Genomic DNA, 15,010 nt, shown 5'->3' on the forward strand with positions numbered 1-15,010 from the left:
AAATGTAGGATTCCTGAGAGGAGCAAAGAAAACCTAAGGTTGAAAACACTGTAAACTCAGTGCATTCCCTATGGCTTCTAGATCAGGAGGGCCTGGGGTCATTCAGGAGTGGAGCTCACAAACTATAGCGCGGGAATTTTCACAGGGAAAATAAGCACACACTGAAAGTGTGAGAATAAGGAAGCTCTGGGGAAACAATTCCCGGAGCACAGGATCCTCGGGATGAAGAAACCCGAGAAGACAAATGAAGAAAACGCTCTATCTGGGTTTGCGAGAGTAACACATGACTCTATTACTGGCTATATATACCCCAGTATAAAGATACCTCAGTACACAGGCACAGCAAAGCATCATGCTGGCTGGAGGCTAAGGAAAGTTTTAAAAGTGGGCTTTGTTGCTGTGACATGCAATTCTTGCTTTTAAAGTAATATCAGCATTACAGTTTTTGAAGTCAGGGTTGCCATATAAATATTCTTTCTAAATCTTCTTTCTTCAATGCAGGATTAAAGAATGTCTTATAAAACTGAAGCTGTCTTCCCTCTCATATTTTTACCTGTCCTTGAAACTAACCTGAACTGAATTTGAAGATTTTGTTGTTTAGGAGTACCTGATGATATACATCGACTTGTCCCTTGGGTCATGTAAAGTTGTAAATGTTAGGACAAAGAATATGTATTTTTTCCTCTGTCAATAGTTCTCAAACTTTTTTTTGGAAATCATAAATTTTTAGTTTAGATCCAAGCTTAGACAATTAAAATTCTATTTCCACACATTTATGCCGCGGCTCATTCGGCATTTGTCTGAGTATGTGTTCGTGGGTGGAGGGGGGTCAGGGGGTGGGGGGGTCAGGGGGGTAACTGCAGTGGATACCAAAGCTTCAAGCTGAGTCAGCCACTGAGTGCTAGTTCAGCGTTAGCCCAGCACTCTGAGCCTAGTCCATCAGTGAGCACAGGAGGAGTGTATCACTGAGAAAAGCAGAGTTGTGACACATACGAGAGTGGTTGACTTTCACAAGTAACAGGAAGACACCAGCCCAGAAGGAGTCATACTTAGAAAGAAAAATGAAGTTAAAACGTTTACCAATAAGAAGGAACCAATATATAGGAAATAGAGGTAGTTAGGAAGGATTGCTCATTCAAGAAAGGTACATTAGATAGTCAGTCATAATTGCAGGTACAGGCTCCCAGAAGTTGCCTTAGAAGTGAAAAGCTAGCTGGACTTTGGGGCTCACACTTTAATCCCAGCTCTTGAGAGGCAGAGGCCGGTGGATCTCTGTGAGTTTGAGCCTAGACATCTACAAAGTGAGCTCTAGCAAAGCCAGGACTACATACAGAGAGTCCATGCCTCAAAAAAATAAAAAAGCAAATAACGCCCCCCCCCAAATAAAACAAAATAACAATAGCAACAAAAAGAAGAGAACATTGAAAGAAGGGAGAAAATTGTGCAATAAAAGATGAAGACACCAACTCAGAATGAGGCAACTAAGACAAATTTCTAGATATTAGAATCCAAGGCAGATGCAGTGAGTAAAGGCCAGGGAACTAAAATAAAGCTTTGTTAGGAAGATTTATACAGGCATTTAGACATTTGAGGGAAAGCCAGATGCTCCTGAAAGGGTCTTCTGTGGTGTTGGTGTGCCTCAGTGGACCATGAGGGACATGGGAGTTCAGCTTTCAGTAAGGGCTCATTGAGAGGAGACAATCTACATGGTAGAGCACAGCTCCACACTTCACATGTATCTACATAGACACATGTACACTAAAATAGGAAGCACCAAGTGGGGGGGGGCTGATTCAGGGTCATTAAATTGGCTGGCTGACATGACCTCTAAAATGAAGCAGCCAAAAATAAGGACTTACTTCTGTGTTGTTGTTTGGGAAAAAAAAAAAACAAAACAAAACAGAAAAATGTTACCTGGAGTTACTCACATACATGAACAAAGTAAATGGACTCAGAAAAACATTTTAAAAGGATTATAGAGCATGTGAATAAGCATAGTAGTTCTCTAAATATATTCTTTGAAAAGAGTTACTGTCTATTTTCTTTTGTATACATTTGAAACTCCGCATTTGAAATATTTCTATGCAGCTCAGCAGCAGGACAAGGACGGAGGGACATGGAGCTACTGGTGGAACACAGAAACTAACCGTGCAAGAACGTGAAGCACATGAAAGAAGTCCCTCTGCATGGCCAGGGAGGGCATCACATACAAGACTGGCATGCCATCCGAGCAAAGACTCAGAGTCTGTTGGCACCAAAGAGGCAGACACAGTACGCGTATAGCCGTCAATTATAAAATAATGATTTTTGCAGGACAAAAGTGGTAAGGTTGTTGTTGAAATCATCATTATCATATATGTTTGCATAATATATAATATACATATATAACGCTAAAGTATATTGACTGATATTGACTTGTATAAAATAAATTTTAAAGTACTTTGTATTTTCTCGTAAATCGAGTCATTTCAGAAGCATTGCTTGTAAATGCTAGAAATGTCTTACCATCATTAAAGAAATCTGTGTGACTGACTGATGGAATAAGTGATAGTATTTTATGCCAGGCTATCTGTGCTTAATCTTTATTTGTTTGTTATTGTTATTTCTTTAAACTCTGTTTATGTGTGTTTGTGTGTAAAGTGAGAGGGAGAGAAAGAGGGAGAGAAAAGGGGGTGAAACAGTGGGACAGAGGGGGGAGGGAAAGAGGGAAGGAGGGAGGGAGAGAGAGAGAGAGAGAGAGAGAGAGAGAGAGAGAGAGAGAGAGAGAGAGAGAGAGAGAGAGAGAAGAGAATGCGTTGGTCAGTGAGCATGCACATGTGTACATTCTTGTGTGGAGGCCAGACAGACACCAGCTTCAAGCGTCAGGAGCTAGCCACCTTACTTGTTGAGACATTGTCTCCTCATTGTCTGGAGTTTACCAAGTGAGATAGGCTGGCCAGCCTGTGAGCCCTGCCCTAAGGGTCTGTCTGCCTGAGCTCCCAAACACTGTTGTTTAACATGAATGCTAGGGTTCAAACAGTTCCTCTAGTTTGTGTGGCAAACACTTCACTGACTTAGCTATTTCTGAAGTGCCAGCCCTTCTAGCCTGTTGATTCCTGGTAGATGATTTGCAATGCAAGAACAAACACTTCCGAGAATAGTCACATGAGAACAAACCAATGCTTTTTCAGACAATAGAAACATGAACTCTCACATCATGACAGATATTTTGTCCACACTCGCCAGCTTGAAGCTGAATATAAAAAAAAAAAATCAAGATGCAGCAACGGCTTATATATTGAGACTGAGACATAAAAATGCAGTTTCAAGTATCTCTCACATACTCAGGCACCTTTCAGCTTTGTTTGGCATAGGTTTTGGAAAGTATCTGATTGTTAGCAAGACACGACCATAGATTTCACTATACCTAGGTTGTCTTCATAATCACTTCATTATTCACTTATTCACTGGTTTTTCTATAAATTTCCATTCCTGGATCTCTAAAGCTCAAACAAAGGTAAGGCCATGTGCATGTGTGCACACACACATACATATAACATATATACCTATGCATGCATGTATACATTTACACAGACACACACACATATACACACATGAAGTTCACCATAAGACATTTAAAAGAGAAAATAACTTCAATAACATCCAAAGAAAGGCCAACAGGATAAAAACATCTATCTCATTATACCTTTGCTTTTTGATAGGCTTTACATAAGAAACTAGATTTTGGTCTGCATAATAGTGTCACCTCTAATGGACATCCAGTACTCCTCTCCTGGGAAACCTGTTTGAACAACATCTTAACAACCAAACATTGAAATATTGGGATATATCAAAAGTTAGCACCTTTGGGGAGCCTTCTGTTGGTTCAATGATTCTTAGATATTAATTTACATTTCTAGATTTCATCCAGATATTAAATTATATCCAAAATTTATTCCTTTTTTTTTTTTTTTTTTTTACTGCTGTAGAACGTCTATGATCTAGTAAAAGGTATTTTTCCCTTTATGTAGGAATCCACTAGTGGTCCCAGGACCACTCCCATCTTTGGTAATTGATGAGGAAGTCTCACAGGACTCCACATGGGGAAACTAGGTGAAGTTCTCAGGAGCTTTGCCTTATGGGGTCATTTGGGGCTCAAGTTATTGACACTGAATTATGACAAATGAGAAGTGTCATCAGCAAGCTCATGAGCCTCACTGCCCATATGTAAATATCTATATATGTTTATTTATCTTTGTTGAGGACCAGTTTCATAATCATTCCCTGCCTCTGCCAAGTTTTCTTGTGGTTAGAAGCAAAGTGGACATTCAACAGAAACCATAGTTTTCAGAGACAGGGTAGACATAGGGAGCCACTTTTATTAGTTAGCAAATTGTCGGGACAGTTTAGGAATCCAAGTTTCCAAACACTAGCCAGTTTCAAAGAATCCTGTTTTCAGGATAGCAGATGCAGGCCTCATGCTAATTCTGTTATGCACATTCCCTTGGAGAGAGGATGAAACATGTTTCTGTTCATGTTTTCTATAAGAATATAACTAACTCTATGGAAACAAACCCTTCTTTGAGTGGGAAGGTCTTGAGTTGAAGGAAAACAAAATATCCACTGAGAAAAATTACTTATTCCTATGCTGGAACAGAGTTGAGCATCCGTGGCATAACTGTTTCATTTTATAGCTAGAAGAAGAAATGAGAGACTTGGTCCATGAAAACTAACACTATACATAGTTTAGGACAGTGGTTAGCCAAGTCACACAATCATTTGAAGTTTTGAAAGATTTGCAAAAAAAAAAAAAAGTTACTTGCTGATCTTTAGTTAAAAACTGTTCTTCTAAAACAAGATATATTGTTTATTTGTATTTATTTGTGTTTGTACAGTTTTATGTACAAATTGGCAAAAGCTAGAGTTACCTGAAAGGAGGAAACCTCAATTGAGAAGAAGCCTCCATTAGATTCAACTGTAGGGCATTTTCATAATTAGTGACTGATGAGGGAGGCCCTCACCAGTCCATTGTGGGTGGTGCCAGCCCTGTGGTCCTGGGTTCCATAAGAAATCAGGCTGAGCAAACCATAATGAGCAGGCCAGTTAGGAGCACTCCTCCATGGCTTCTGCATCAGCTCCTGCCTCCAAGTCCCTACTCTGTTTCAGTTCCTGTCCTGACTTCCTTTAATGATGAATGGTGATGTGGAAGTGTAGCCCAAATAATTTCTTTCTTCCCTGTAGTCAGGGTTCTCTGGAGTAATAGAAAGAATAGAATGAATACTGATCATCTGTCTATCTATCTATCTATCTATCTATCTATCTATCTATCGATCTATCTATCTATCGAGGATTTATTAGAATGGCTTATAGGCTGTGGTCCAGTTAATCCAACAATGGTTGCCTATGAACTGAAGGCCCAAGAATCAAGTAGTTGTTACGTCCATGAGGCTGGGTGGCTCAACTAGTCTTCAGGGTATACTGGAATCCTGAGGAAGTAGAGTTTAATGACAGTGAAGAAATGGACTTGTTGAGGGGAAATCAAGCAGGAAAAGAGCAAAACCTTCCTTCTTCCATGTCCTTATAAAGGTTTCCAGTGGAAGGGGTGTGGCTTGGATTAGCATGGGCCTCCTTACATCAAAAGATTGGATTAAAGGTGTGTCTTTTCCCTCTCAAAGATCCATATTAGAAGTGGATTTTCAGAGGGGGTATAGCTCAGTGGTAGAGCATTTGACTGCAGAAGTGGATTTTCCCACTTCAAATTAAGCAGAAATTCCTCACAGGTGTGCCTATTTTTGAGTTTCGGTTAATTCTAGATGTAGTCAGGGTGACAACCAAGAATAGCCCAAAGTTGTTTTGGGTATGCTGTTTTATCACAGCAATAGTTACCCTATTTAGGACAGTGAGTGTGTGTGTGTGTATGGTGTGTGTGTATGTGTGTGTTTGTGTGTGTGTGTGAATGTTAGTATGTGAGTATGCTGTGTGAATGTGTGTGTGTGTGCATATCAGTATGTGAGTGTGCTGTGCGTGTGTGACGATTGAGCATACTGTGTGAATGTGTGTGTGTGCATGTCAGTATGTGAGCGTGCTGTGTGAATGTGTGTGTGTGCATGTCAGTATGTGAGCGTGCTGTGTGAATGTGTGTGTGCATGTCAGTATGTGAGCGTGCTGTGTGAATGTGTGTGTGCATGTCAGTATGTGAGCGTGCTGTGTGAATGTGTGTGTGCATGTCAGTATGTGAGTGTGCTGTGTGAATGTGTGTGTGCATGTCAGTATGTGAGCGTGCTGTGTGAATGTGTGTGTGCATGTCAGTATGTGAGTGTGCTGTGTGAATGTGTGTGTGCATGTCAGTATGTGAGTGTGCTGTGTGAATGTGTGTGTGCATGTCAGTATGTGAGTGTGCTGTGTGAATGTGTGTGTGCATGTCAGTATGTGAGCGTGCTGTGTGAATGTGTGTGCGCATGTCAGTATGTGAGCGTGCTGTGTGAATGTGTGTGTGCATGTCAGTATGTGAGCGTGCTGTGTGAATGTGTGTGTGCATGTCAGTATGTGAGCGTGCTGTGTGAATGTGTGTGTGCATGTCAGTATGTGAGTGTGCTGTGTGAATGTGTGTGTGCATGTCAGTATGTGAGCGTGCTGTGTGAATGTGTGTGTGCATGTCAGTATGTGAGTGTGCTGTGTGAATGTGTGTGTGTGCATGTCAGTATGTGAGCGTGCTGTGTGAATGTGTGTGTGCATGTCAGTATGTGAGCGTGCTGTGTGAACGTGTGTGTGCATGTCAGTATGTGAGCGTGCTGTGTGAATGTGTGTGTGCATGTCAGTATGTGAGTGTGCTGTGTGAATGTGTGTGTGCATGTCAGTATGTGAGCGTGCTGTGTGAATGTGTGTGTGCATGTCAGTATGTGAGTGTGCTGTGTGAATGTGTGTGTGTGCATGTCAGTATGTGAGCGTGCTGTGTGAATGTGTGTGTGCATGTCAGTATGTGAGCGTGCTGTGTGAATGTGTGTGTGCATGTCAGTATGTGAGTGTGCTGTGTGAATGTGTGTGTGCATGTCAGTATGTGAGTGTGCTGTGTGAATGTGTGTGTGCATGTCAGTATGTGAGTGTGCTGTGTGAATGTGTGTGTGCATGTCAGTATGTGAGTGTGCTGTGTGAATGTGTGTGTGCATGTCAGTATGTGAGCGTGCTGTGTGAATGTGTGTGTGCATGTCAGTATGTGAGCGTGCTGTGTGAATGTGTGTGCGCATGTCAGTATGTGAGCGTGCTGTGTGAATGTGTGTGTGCATGTCAGTATGTGAGCGTGCTGTGTGAATGTGTGTGTGCATGTCAGTATGTGAGTGTGCTGTGTGAATGTGTGTGTGCATGTCAGTATGTGAGTGTGCTGTGTGAATGTGTGTGTGCATGTCAGTATGTGAGTGTGCTGTGTGAATGTGTGTGTGCATGTCAGTATGTGAGCGTGCTGTGTGAATGTGTGTGTGCATGTCAGTATGTGAGCGTGCTGTGTGAATGTGTGTGTGCATGTCAGTATGTGAGCGTGCTGTGTGTATGTGTGTGTGCATGTCAGTATGTGAGCGTGCTGTGTGAATGTGTGTGTGCATGTCAGTATGTGAGCGTGCTGTGTGAATGTGTGTGTGCATGTCAGTATGTGAGCGTGCTGTGTGAATGTGTGTGTGCATGTCAGTATGTGAGCGTGCTGTGTGAATGTGTGTGTGCATGTCAGTATGTGAGTGTGCTGTGTGAATGTGTGTGTGCATGTCAGTATGTGAATATCCCGTATGTATATGATGCTTGTAGAGGCCAGAAGAGGGCAGACCCTCTAAAGCTGGGGTTCTAGGCAGTTGTGAGCCACTAGACACAGGTGCTGGGGGCCAAACTGAGTAAGATCAGCATTTCATTACGCTAACCACTGGGCCTTCGTTATTGGCTTCACAACTATTCTTTTAAAATTTTTAAATTTTAGTTTACATGAATTTTAATTAAAAGTATGAAAAGTGAATTTTTCTAAGTTGTAAATTTTTTTTACAGCATTTCTCTTTCCCTTTCCTCCCTCTAAACATTATCACATACCCCTCCTTGCTCTCCTTCATATTCATGGCAGGATTTTTGTTTGTTTGTTTTTACTAATTGTTACTGAATACATATAAGTATATGTTTAATAGAATGTACCTAGTCACAAATGATTTTTAATCACAGTTTACTGAACAAGTCTAGTAATTTTGAAAGCAACAAGCCAACACATTGATTCGTGAAAGATTTGGATCAGACATTAAAGTTACCCATGTTTTTAACATCAAGAGCTGATGTCAACTTTTCCTTAGAGATCTCTTACCCTGCTCTGTGACCTTACAGGACTGCCAGGAGGTCACAGATCTTTTTCTCTAAAGCAGAAGAAGGGCTGTCAGAAAATTAGAGATCACTTCTCAGCCTAGCCTTTGCCCTGACCGAGCTTCATGACTCTGCTTTTCCCACTTCAGGTTAGACTCATCACAGGAAAAGCTACAAGTTGGGCAAGTGCAAGTGAGTGGGCATAAAACAACCCGAGGGCCTAAATGCCCCTTGGGAAATCTTCACAGGCGAAGCAAATGTACCCTTGTCTAAGGAAATAGCTTACCTGTGCTCTTCCTTCATTCTAGCTCATGCTTATTACACTGTGGATAGTTTTAAATTGTATTCCTTTTCCTTTCACTGGGAATACTTCAGGTGGAACATTGTCTCATTTCACTAAATCTCCTAGTAGCTTGCATGGTATTTGACAGATAGTTGTATGGAAACGTGGCAGTGGTATAATGTAAACACAATTTAATGTCATGTACTAGTGAAGTAAAGAAAACAAAACAGAATTTTGCTGTAATCCCATTCTGATCAAAGGAAATGTGTATACATATATGTACATAAACATATAAAACATATATAGAAAGAAAATCTTTGGAGTATATCAGTAGATATTACTAAGTAGATGAATCTGTGGTCCTTTTGACCAACCTATCTTCTGTTTTCCCTATTCACTTCTTAGGCAAGTTTCCTAACATATTACACGGTGTTCAAATAAACAAAGCTGTAGAAGAGACAGCATATCTTGTTAAAGGAAACAGCACTAGGTTAACCTCAACCTTAACAGGAAACTACTGACACCAAGGACATGTCTTTCCTTCTTTATCGTCAATCACCAGAGCCTTGACAGTGGTCTGGGAAACCACTTCAGTGTTAACTCGCATGCAAGCACCCGCACATCTTGTCAGGCACACAGCCATGCTCAAGGAGGAATTTACAGAAGAACTGGCTTGTTGCAGTACAACATTGCTGAAGCTACCACAGGCTTCGGACACAAGACTTGGAGGAATCAGGTTGCATCTGACCTGGAGGCCTCATCACTGAGGACTAGTTCTCACAGTACCACAAGGAGCTATACAAGCTGTGGAGGGAGAAGAGCAATCAGTAGTCCCATCCAGTTGTGATGCACACCGAACACAATGGCCAACATTGCAAAATACATCCGAAGTTGCCATGGTGTCACTTGTATCTTGGGAGTAAGCAACAGCTGTCTGGTTAGACTGAAAGCCCACTCCATAGGAGAGAATTCACGCCCATAGATGGCTAGTCCCTAGGTCCTAGAGGGGAACTTATTATTACCACTTCCTTAAACAAGGACAATTAATAACTATTCTAAATCCTTAACCTTATACCCACAGATAATTGTAGCTCTCACCCTCATCAAGCAAATGGTTTTCCAGATGGAGATGAGTACAGTAAGTCACAACTGGTCAAAACGCAAAGAACTGATCATGGACTACCCAGCCCCAACTGATTCGTATATCATACAGCTTACACAGCTTACAGTGCTCTGAACAGTGTCCTCTGAGACTGAGCTAAGAGTCTCGTGCCTTCTACTCCAAATGGGCTAATTAATTAGCTTACCAATCCCACATTCTTTGTAGTTCTTGGCAATATTCACAAAAATCTAGGAAGTGTGGTAAGGAGAAAATAGCAAAGTATATTCTCCAATGATTATAGCCACATGGCTGTGAAGGGTGATTCAACATATATTCATTCTTTAATTATAGGAAAATACATCAGAGTACTATTCTACAAATTTGCAGAAAATCAGTATTTGTATAAAAATAGACTAAATCTTTCAAATAAGTAGCTACAGATTGTGTGTTATGAGTATATGAATGTGTACAAGTAGCAAAAGGGAAAAGAAAAGACTCAGACATAGGGGAAGGGAGTAAGGGGAAATGGGAGGGAGGGAAGAATGGGAGGATACAACGGATGGGATAACAGTTGAGATGCAATATGAATAAAGTAATAAAATATATTTTAAAAAGGAAGAGACTCAGAAAGAAACATAAAAACCAGAAGCGATCAGGGTTAAAAAGGCCAAAAGATAGGATGCACCCAACACATTTCTACAGATGAGCTATTTTTGCAGCATATTCTAATTTCATTAAAATCCAAAATGCTACTTGTAGAGCACACTTAAAGTTATTCACAAAGGTTAAGCAGAAGTTGAGGCATTTATGAAAAGCACATTTTTAATTAGTATCCAGAGTTTCAAAACATGTGGTTGCTTTGCCCGACTCAAACATGAATTTGTCTTCAAAACAAAACATTGTAAAACAATTGACTAATAGGCAGTGTTTTAAAATTCTATTTATGGCATTTGGAAAATAACCATTTAACATTAATGGAACAATTAAAAAGCTAAGACACATTCATTTTCATGCACAGGGACCAGGAAAGATTCACTAAATGTGGGCTCAGCTTATCACTGAGTCTGGAGTTCAGGACACTGCTTATGGCTTTCTCACCTACCAGTGTTTTAAAACATTTCAGGATACTGGAAATATACAGTACTCTACAGTCTTATGTATGCGGATATTATGTTGATTACATTTAGTCGTGGATCCACAACATATATATTTTAATTTCATTTATAGTAACAAAGAACAGGGGGCTTGGAAGATGGCTCAGCGGTTAAGAGCAGCAATGTTCTTGCAAAGGCTACAGGTTCAGTTTCAAGCACCATATCAGGAGGCTCACAACTGCCTGTAATTTCAGTTTCAGGGGATAACAAGCCCTTTATTTGATCTCTGCAGGCACCTGCTCACATGTGCATGTGCACACGCAATAAAAATAAATTAGGTTTTGAAAGATCAAAGCCTACAAAATACATAATATTTTCAAAAATAAAAGAAAGAAATGGGAAAAATATGTTACTCTTTTAATTCTCATGTCCCCATTTCTTTGTCTATTTAAAAGTTCCTCAAACGACATCTTTAAAATCCTTGTTTCCTCTATAATTACAAGTAGAGGTACATACGAATATAATATTTCATGTTTTTATATACAATCTGTGACTCTAAAAATAGTGTCTGAGTTGTGTGATTCATCTTAAAAGATTCTCTGAGGATCCCATAGGTTTAGTTAACCACAATACTATGACTTACAAGGATGGCTTCATGCTATGAATCTGGTGAGTACAGTTTGGGATAAATTACAGAGTTTTTCTTTCTACACAAAGCAATTTTTCTCAGACTGAGACATTATTGATGTTCTTAATGTTCTTATTTTCTGTTCATGGAAAATTACCAGGTTATCTGAAAGCAACAATAAACTAACTTCTTGTTTGAGTCTTCTCAAGTCATTAAAAAAATAACAGCTACCATTTGGAAAATAAATGTAAAAGATTGTCACACTACCTCCCGGCAATTATGTTTATATATTGTTTCCTTTCTTATTCCTTCAATCAAAATAATGTCCCCATCTGTCCACTAGCCATTGTCATCTCAATAGCATCTCCTTTATTTATTCCCGTGAATGCAATGAGTACAAGCGATAGTGAAAATGAATGTTAGTGAAGAACAGGAAAAGAATGCTGGTCACCCACAGCGATGGAAAACAAAACAAAACAATGAAGCTTCAAGGCTATGAATCTTTTTACTACACTTCTACCTCGTTAAATGCACCAGTTCTTGTTAGTGGTGGTTTGAGGGAAAATGACTTCCACAGGCTCATGTGCTTGAATGCTTGGTCAGTGTTGGCAGAACTGTTTGGGAAGGATTAGGAGGTGTGGGCTTCTTGGAGAAGGTATGTCGCTGGGGGTGGGCTTTGAGATTTCCTAAGCCCATGGCATTCCAGCTGATGTGCGCCCCCCCCTCTCCCTCTGTCTCTCTCTCTCCTCACCCCCTCCTGCCCCCCTCTCTGCCTCCAACTTGCGAATAAGCTCTGAGCTACTGCTTGAGGCAGCTGCCATTCTTCCCACCATGATGGCCATGGACTCACCCGTTGACACTGTAAGAAAATCCCCAATTACATGTGTTCTTCATAGGTTGCTTTGGTCATGGTCCTTTTCACTGCAGTAGAAAAGTAGTTAATATACTATTGGAATTAAAAAAAAATCTGTGTCACAAATGGAATGAGTCTGATTCTTATAAGGATGAGGCAAATCCTTTCAGGGAATCAGTATGTAAGTCCTGTGGACACTGCAGTTAAAGTATGTCACAAAGTTCCCAAGCAGATAAAGAACATTTTTCTTGGAAATGGTCTTTGAAATCTCAGGTGACCACAAGAACCAGCATCACTTCCTTAATAGCAAAGGACTAGGATATTGCAAACTCAACTAAATTAACACAACATCCACTTGTCAATTGGCAGACAGAAACTCAATGACCTAATACCTATAACTGATTGGCACCTTCTCTTTAAGTCAACAAGGTATCTTAATTAATTAATTAAGTAAGTAAGTAATTTTATTCTTCTTTCATATGTTACTTCCTAACTGTGTAAAATCACATAGAAACATCTCAACTGTCTGCACATTATTTATTACCTTGGTTTTCTTCATTTTTTTTTTTTTTTTAACAGAGCTTGCCTCAGGTTTATTTGTAAAAACAGCATAGGACACTGGTCATCTGTAAATAGTGTGTAGGTGGGTGTGTCACACCAGCCCATCTGTCTTCACATAGGCAGAAGCCTTTTCTATGGGGCCTTCACAGGGGCCTGGGCAGCTTTGGAAGCCCGAGCTGGGGCTGCAGCCTGGGCCTTAGCTGCGTCTTTTGCCTTGGTTTGCACCTTGGGCTGTTGGTACAGCCTACGACCCTTGCTCATGTAGCTTCGAATCTTCTTCCCAAGCTTGGGATGAGCAATGAAAGCGAGCCGGCTGAGTTTGCAGCTGGGGCCCTTTGACATCTTGGGCTTAATGGCCTTAGGCTTCACAAGGGCTTTAATGGCCTCTGCACGGGCACTCATTGCCTTTGCGTTGTTTGCCTGCATCTTCTTTAGGCCTTTCTTTCTTTTAAAAAAATTTTTTTAAATTTTTTATTTATTTTTAATTTTTTTAATTAATTTTTTCTTGTTACATCTCAATGGTTATCCCATCCCTTGTATCCTCCCATTCTTCCCTCCCTCCCTTTTTCCCATTATTCCCCTCCCCTATGACTGTTCCTGAGGGGGATTACCTCTCCCTGTATATGCTCATAGGGTATCAAGTCTCTTCTTGATAACCTAGAAACCTACAAGTAGAACCTTATGATAGGCAGATTTGGGCCCAGGGGTTCCACTCAAACTAAGGCACCAGCCAAGGACAATACAGGCAGTAAACTTTAAACCCCTACCCAGATCTAGCCAATGGTCAGAACATTCTCCACAGTTGAGTGGAGAGTGGGATATGACTTTCTCATGTACTCTGGTGCCTCACATTTGACCATGTCCCCTGGATGGGGAGACCTGGTGGCACTCAGAGGAAGGACAGCAGGTTACCAAGAAGAGACTTCAGGCCTTTCTTGTGCTTCTTGGCAAAGCACATGTTCCTCAGGAGCTTGGGGTCAACCCCCTTAAGAGATTCGTATCTTTGTGACAGGGGTTTCTTGATGCCATTTCTGTGCCATTTGCGGGACTGGTTGTGTGTGGTGTGGTTCTTGGACTTGGCCATGTCTGCACCGATGGCATCGGATGCCTCACGGCCAACACTCACGGTAACCGGCCGGTTTTCTTCATTTTATTGAATGATATCCATTGTGAAACATGTATTGGGGATAATTCCTTTAATTTTATGGCTTGCTTTTGCATTTTACTTTTTCCCTTTAATAATAATGAGTACAATGTGTTAATTTTAATAATGTCCATGTTGCCATTTTTTCTTTTATGGGTAATGTTTTTGTGTATTTACTCTTTCAAATACCCTCACATGACATAGGTATTTCATGTCTTTAAAATATGATTGTTTGTGGTTAATATTAATTTTACACTATATAAAATAAATGTTTTGTGAATCATTATTATTAATTTTATTTTTACATAGTGATGTGACTTGTTTCCAATTTTTCACCAATATGAACAATCCCATAAGAAACATTTTTAATAGACTTTTCTACATGTATCTTGAATCACTTAGTTTTGGAAAGAAGGTTATTGTTGATTAATTTGGTCCAAGGATATCTACAACAAAACTGGCTTTACCATTTTCACTAGCAGTGTGCAAGAGGGCTAGCTTCTAAGTTTAAACATTTGGTTATGTTTATATATTTCATATTTCTTCTTTTATGAATCAATTTTGTCTTCTTTTATGAATCAGTCTTTTTCACAATTTTGAGTGAGATTCACTGGGTGTTAATTCTTTGGCTTATTCTTATGTTTTCATTTTCCCCTCAGATTTATCACTGATGTCAACTTGAAGAAATTAAGTAGTTTTTATTACAAAGTTACAAGAATTGTCTTTGTTTGTTTTGTACATTATATTTCATGTATACAAAGGTACAGACCATATGTCAACCAAGTGTATTTTATATAAACAAGTTCATTTCATAGTGTCTTCCACTACCAATACTTAACAATGCCTCCAAAGTAATGTCCAGGTAGGGCTAGGACAGAGGACACTGGGTGTTTTCTGAAGCCTGTTTTATTCACTTAACTTGTTAGCTCCAAGGATATTTTCAACCTTAGGAAATTCTTGACTTCCCAAATCAAGGAGGACTGTACTCTTTGCCAATATCTGACCTATACCTGGGTCTTGTAACCTTATATAACTCTATTATAG

At 40.1% G+C, this 15,010-nt stretch overlaps 1 protein-coding gene across 1 annotated transcript; it reads right to left on the reverse strand.

Annotated features, from left to right (window-relative positions):
• Positions 1 to 12,840: 12,840 nt before the first annotated feature.
• Positions 12,841 to 13,955, reverse strand: LOC127204369 (60S ribosomal protein L29-like). Its single transcript, XM_051163317.1, has 2 exons — positions 13,746 to 13,955; positions 12,841 to 13,267 (listed from the first exon to the last, which is right to left on the reverse strand). Exons 1-2 carry the CDS (start codon positions 13,904 to 13,906, stop codon positions 12,955 to 12,957), a joined length of 474 nt encoding a protein of 157 aa, XP_051019274.1. The 5' UTR covers positions 13,907 to 13,955; the 3' UTR covers positions 12,841 to 12,954.
• Between the last annotated feature and the right edge of the window lie 1,055 nt (positions 13,956 to 15,010).

This window comes from Acomys russatus, chromosome 20 (genome assembly GCF_903995435.1).
Source record: "Acomys russatus chromosome 20, mAcoRus1.1, whole genome shotgun sequence".
NCBI lineage: Eukaryota > Metazoa > Chordata > Mammalia > Rodentia > Muridae > Acomys > Acomys russatus.

Coding starts and splice junctions, on each gene's coding strand:
- LOC127204369 (XM_051163317.1), bottom strand. CDS start 13,906: ATGGCCAAGTCCAAGAACCACACCACACACAACCAGTCCCGCAAATGG. Junction 13,268..13,745: donor AAGCACAAGAAAGGCCTGAA/GTCTCTTCTTGG, acceptor TTTTTTTAAAAG/AAAGAAAGGCCTAAAGAAGA.